General features: G+C 36.3%; 1 protein-coding gene across 1 annotated transcript in view; it reads right to left on the bottom strand.

Annotated features, from left to right (window-relative positions):
- Positions 1–416: 416 nt before the first annotated feature.
- ADSS2 (adenylosuccinate synthase 2) overlaps positions 417–6,000 on the bottom strand; it is a 36,780-nt gene continuing 31,196 nt past the window's right edge. The window contains exons 12-13 of the mRNA XM_021550399.4: positions 2,737–2,886; positions 417–1,859 (exon numbers count right to left, since the gene is read on the bottom strand). Coding sequence (XP_021406074.1) covers positions 1,807–1,859; positions 2,737–2,886 — 203 coding nt within the window. The 3' untranslated portion in view covers positions 417–1,806. The remainder of the gene's footprint in view (positions 1,860–2,736; positions 2,887–6,000) is intronic.

Here is a 6,000-nt window from a genome sequence, read left to right as displayed (position 1 = left end):
CTAGGGAGGGATGGTATGGTTCTCTCCTGGACTACAAGGCTGACAGCAAAACTAGAGTTTCATCTTCCCCAGGGGAAAAAAAACAAAAAATGTTGCTTGCTTTTTAATGCTGATACAAAGGTTTCTCACTGTACTTGCCAATTTTCCAGAATTCTGTGGTATCCACCTCTTTCCTCACATTACACAAGTAAAATACAGACCCCAGTAACTGCTTTATCACATGCAAGCAATTCAATAGAAAATGCTCCTTAAAAATTAGTACTTTTATCCTTTAACCCTCCTGTCTCTCCTCTTATGATAAGCAATTTTATTTTGTGTCAATTTAAAATATAAAAATTGTGCTAACTACCTTAGCAGCAGCATAGTCCACCAAATTATTCCATTTCAGGTAACATGGTTATTCAAGACAAACAAAAAGGTCTCATATCTTTTATTTTGTATTAGAATTTTCTTATATTCATTCATATATTCTTATATGCAGTCAAAATCTACTAAACTAAACCTAAAACTGTTGCCCCACCCTGCAACAAACTTGGGTTTAGGAAACAAAGTAAGTTTTATTTGAAGTGAAAAAGAAGCACATGAACACCATAGCACAGTGTGTAAAAGAGAGTAATTATCAGTAATCTGGAAAGGGAAAATATTACTGTGTTGTTGCAAAAAGAAATCAGATTATTTGGAATAGATAATAATGGTTATAAATTTAAATAGTTCTGGAACATTTCCACATTTCCCAACAATAATCCAAAATATGTCAGATGTCTTGAGGTGAACACTTGTTATTTACCCCACACCCAAAGCAAATACATGGAATACATTAAATGTTATTTCTATAGCATCTTCAAGCATCTTCAACTTATAAATACAGAAGTGTCTGTACTTTGGCAACCCTCCAGAGAAGGATGTTCAATGGACTCTGAAGAAAGGAATTTAAAAGGGCATCAAAATGTTACACTTCTCACAAAATATAAATATAACCCTTTTAATTAGGAGAACAGTTTAAGATACGTGGCTTGGAAGCGGAGAAGCACAGAGTTTAAAATGCCATGAAAAGAAAGAGTAACATCATAAAACATTTAACTCAAAATCAGAACATTTCTTTAATAATTGCAAATGAACTTTTTACAATATCAGTTTTCTAACTTTCTGGGCACACTTCCTGGTAAACACTTGAGTATCCTCTGTGAGTTACAAAGAGTAAGTTTCCTGCGTTATACAGTTAAAAAAACCTGGACATTCATAACAACTTGGCATCACATCTTCTTTTTAAAAAGAGATCACACAATAATTTAGACAGCATTTATAGCATTATAAAATCAGACTCCCCCTCTTTAATCACTCACAAGACCAGTCATTAAGAATACAACAGCTTTAGGAATACAAATAATGACGATGTAAAACTATTTGTGCAAAACTGCATTATTTTTACTGTCTAAAATTTCAGGGAAGTAACACCGCCAAAACCAGAGAGCGGATAACAAAGACACACAGTCATGAAAGCAATGCTACCTTAGATTTTCAAACAGGAATTACATTATGAAGTAAATATTAGGTAAAGAAAAATAATCTGATGGCACCTTGAACAACAATGACAAGTGTCCTGGTAATTGCAGTTGAACAGGAATTGATACAGGTTCATGTTAAGAGTCTCTCTTAGGAGTAGCAATTCATCTGGGGGTATCAACTCTAGCATTTCTTCCCATGCAAAAATCTATCTTTCCAACATCTTTGCTTTGCGGGATACTAATGCATCAAAGAATGAGCAGTCTTTTGAGGAGTGTGCTTTCTTCCATGCATCTGAAATCTTTAAAACAGCTGGATCATTGATTCCCTGGATTTCCCTACTCCAATCCATTTAACTGCAGGAGAGAAAAAGCAAACTTCTGTTGTAAGTAATACAAAGCAAGAGTGGATTGTATCTTAAGATACAAACTCATCTTCTTAAGCATCACATTTTGAAGAAAAATACAGCATATACTATTTACACATTAAGAAATGATAACTTTGTCTGTTGTTCTGAAAGAATACCCTGACAACTTCAAAAAGCAAGTATTCTTGAAACTGCCATAATAAATAATTCACTTTTACAGATTATAAGATAAATAGTTATAAATGATCAGAAAAGTAAAAATTTGCATCATCTCCTAACTCCCAGCTTTGGATGGAACCACACCTTAATTAGGATAACCTTTATTAGGCAGCATCCAAAAATATATCAGTTCAGGAATATATATATATATATATATATATATATATATATACACACACACTCTCATATATAATTCAATTCTTAATATATATTCCCATACATACTCATATATATTTATACATATATATACATATACATATATACTCTCAATATATACTCTCATATAATTCATCATACTAATTAATAACTCATAGTCCCACTGACTTTATGATTATAGCAAAACCAAACCCTGATTATAACCAGTCTAAAAGATACTTGAGCAAGTTATGGAAAAAAAAAATCTTAACTGGGGAAGAACTATAGTATAAGCCAGAGAAGGAATGTATATTAAAACTTCTGAAAATTTTGATTTCAACAACTAAATAAAAAGTAGTAATACCATAATCACTAGTGGCACCAGGTACATCAAATAAGCACCGTTAAAAACTAGTTTTCAGTATTTTGAGTGTTCATTAATACAAAATATCAAACAGGTTTCATGGAGCAGGAATAACCCAGACAACAAGAAGAAAATCTGGTTTACTCACCAGGAACACCCAATTCCATTTCAATAAAACGAACATAATTTTGTGCATTTACAGGCAGCTCATCAAACGTCCTGGCATTTGATATGTCTGTAACCCACCCTGGGAGTGTCTCATACTGAACCTCGACTTTGTTTAAGACTTCGTGGTTGGCTGAGAAGCAAACAGAAACAAAAATGTTATGTCCATGATATTGTATATTCTGTACTATGAAACACCACTGGTAAGGCTTTTATTCTTTCCTTACACAAAGGGGTTTGCTCATAAGGTAATACAAGCACTGCAGCTGCTAAGATGTTGGGGGTTTTGTCAATATAAGCATAAGGGGAAAAAAATTCAGTAACTATCAGGACTCAGACTTTAGGAATTCCAGTGCTCAGTCACATGCATATATTTTGCTGAAACCACAATCTTTTTGGTTCAGAAAACAACTTTTCAGGAAAATAATTCCCCAAAATGCTTTTTCTTTTTTTTTTGAACAAATACTGAGAACCAGAGCCCTCTTCATAAGGAAATTGTGAAAGCAAAATTAAGAACCAGCTTGTAAGTATCAAGCAGCTAGAACATATTTTAAAATTACATAGGAGTGTATCTTTTACTAAACATAGTTGCAAGATGTAGTTAAGACTTAACAGACCTCTGATGCCCACAGACCCTTAGCCCCAAAAACCTGTAATGAATTTATCAACCAGTGTGGAGTCCCACAGGAAGTATGAACACTAGCTGTTCCCGCTACTTCTCAGAAGAGAAGAAATATTTTGTCCTTCATTTAGTAACTTGCTACGATGTTGCCCTTTAACTATTAATCCTGTGATGATTTCTAGTATTGAAAAACATGCTAGGCATACTGTTCTGGTACTTAATCACTCCAGTAATTATCTGAACATTAAGTCTTGGAATGACACAGGACAACAAAACAAAGGGCTTTAGTCTGAAAATGATCAAAACATATTGATTTAAAAATGGGAAGAGCCAGGCATTCCTTCTTGCCTTCAAGAAGGAGAGGGCATAGTTATTAATAATTTATGTAGTCTCTGTGTCTCAGTTCAAGTCACTCCAGCCAGGACAGCTAGTCAGCCTGGGAAAGGGTTTGAGATGCAAGAGGCACAGTAGAGGTGCAAATACAAAACCACATGCTAATCCCCTCCAGTATGCGTATAGCCAACAAACTCAAGCTCAGCACATTGAACTATTTGTTATGATGCAGGCAACAGTTCAATATATACAGCAGCAGTGCTGTAAGGACAGCCTAAATGAGTGGGCATTTTGAGAAAGGCTGAAAGAAGACTGCTCTGCTGTCCTTAAAGTCTGTAACAGCAAAGAAATGTGCAAAGTTTTGGACCAAGGTGTTCCCAGGTTAAGGGAATCCTGAACTCATGGCAATGAGAACACACAAGCACAATAAGGATGTTTGGTTGCAGAAGCCAAGGATAAGCACTTTATTGTCGGAAGTAACAACTGAAGTGTTGTCTGCTGTGCAGGTGATCTGTACAACAGAACAGACACGCTCCAAGTGCACAAAACACACTGATCTCCCAGCAGTGCAGATGGTTGCTAGCCTCCCTCTTTCTGAAGAGTAAAAGAGAATGAACACCTCATCTTGGATGTCCACAGGCTTTTTAATTTGAAGCCTCTCTGATGAGGTTAGAGGGAGACAGCTAAAAGCATTTGGTATTGAATGGTCTAATATTGACTACAATCTTCCATTAGCCTGTATTAGTTCACTTCCTTACTTCCCTCTACGGGAGAAGAAAAAGAAGTGATGTATTGTTTGACGTTTCAAGGGATTATTTAATTTTGTCCAAGAAGGTGTGATAAAGATGATGTATGGTAAAAACAAGCCACAAATTGAGCTCAGTGTAGTATCAGATCTAGTCACCATCTGTATCTCTCTCAGCTTTTCACTGAGGTGATTTATCTTCTAGGGTTTCCAGAATATTCCTTAACTGCTTAACTCTATTACAGACAGAGCAGACAATGACATAACTTGAAGAGTGATGTAATGCTAGCTCCAACTCAGAAAAAATATCTCAGATTTGGGACCTTGGAACCTTTGTAAGAGAAGGATCCTCCAGCAATTTCCAGAAACTGAACATGAAAACAGTCACATAGGTCACACCAAATGTGCATCCAGAATAGTGTGCCAGCTCTTCAACCTATAGCAAATGCCCAGGGAAAAAGTGCAAGGAAAAAAAAACATCAAGCATGAAAGTAAAGCTTGTCGAAAGTAATCTCCCAATTTCCTAAGCATTTGTGTTTTCAAAGTCTCCTGAGCTAGAGGTTATGTCTCTCTGTACTGAAATCAACTGATGTCTGAACTTGGACAGGAAGCATTAGAGAACTAGACAATAGCTTTCACATTCTTTTTAAACTGATTGGCTCAAAGCTAGCAGGAAGTTATGTCTTCCATAAACTCCTGTCACTGGCCAGCAAAAGACTACAGCCTCAATAACATCAACTGAAGCCAGCCACAAATTTACAAGACATTCTAGGATCCTGCTTAAGAGGCAATTATAAAATGCACACAGAAATCTAAGCTAAAACAACCCCAAGTGACACTTGTGTGATTCTCCGATCAAGGTGGAAAAAGGAACAATATATGAAACATGGCACGCTTTTCCTGAGATGGTGGGTACTGTGTGTGCTTCTAATTTAGAGAGTAATTTCACAAGAAGGGTTAATCATGAACATCTCCAAGAGAGTGGGAGGGTAGGAAGGGGAAAGAGAAAGTCTGCCAGTGAGAGCTTCCCAGACTAGTTATATTCTAAATTAAATTTAAATGTCAGCGGCACATCTGAAAAAAAAAAATAAATAAAATAGAAGCACACAGCATGCAGAAATGTAGACATCAGAAACAGTCTAATGGTCTACAGAACACAGAGTGGGAATAAAGTTACCTTTTGTTTTTTATGCCGGGGCAGGGTTAACCTGCAGCACGTGTGCTGAAAATGCTGCCAAATATTGAGGAGTATAGCAAAGAGAGGTGTGGAACACAGAGGCACTGTGAGAGACAGCATCTTCCAGCTTACCAGAAGTTCAGCTCAAACTCCTTCCTGACACTTTAAGGAAGACAGCACATCAACAGATTCTTCTAAAGTTCTACCAAAATTCTTAATTGTTCATACAGTAAAGAAAAATACAGGCAAGTGAGCCACATTGTGCTGCTATGACCAAAGGTCAGTTGTTACCTAGGAGTATACAGGGAACAAGGTCTGCTCCCTCAAGAATTGTAGCTAACAAGATTCTGGCACTGAGACATACAATGAA

Source organism: Lonchura striata, chromosome 3 (genome assembly GCF_050655825.1).
Source record: "Lonchura striata isolate lonStrDom1 chromosome 3, ASM5065582v1, whole genome shotgun sequence".
Lineage (NCBI taxonomy): Eukaryota > Metazoa > Chordata > Aves > Passeriformes > Estrildidae > Lonchura > Lonchura striata.
This window is presented reverse-complemented; position numbering and strand designations above follow the sequence as displayed.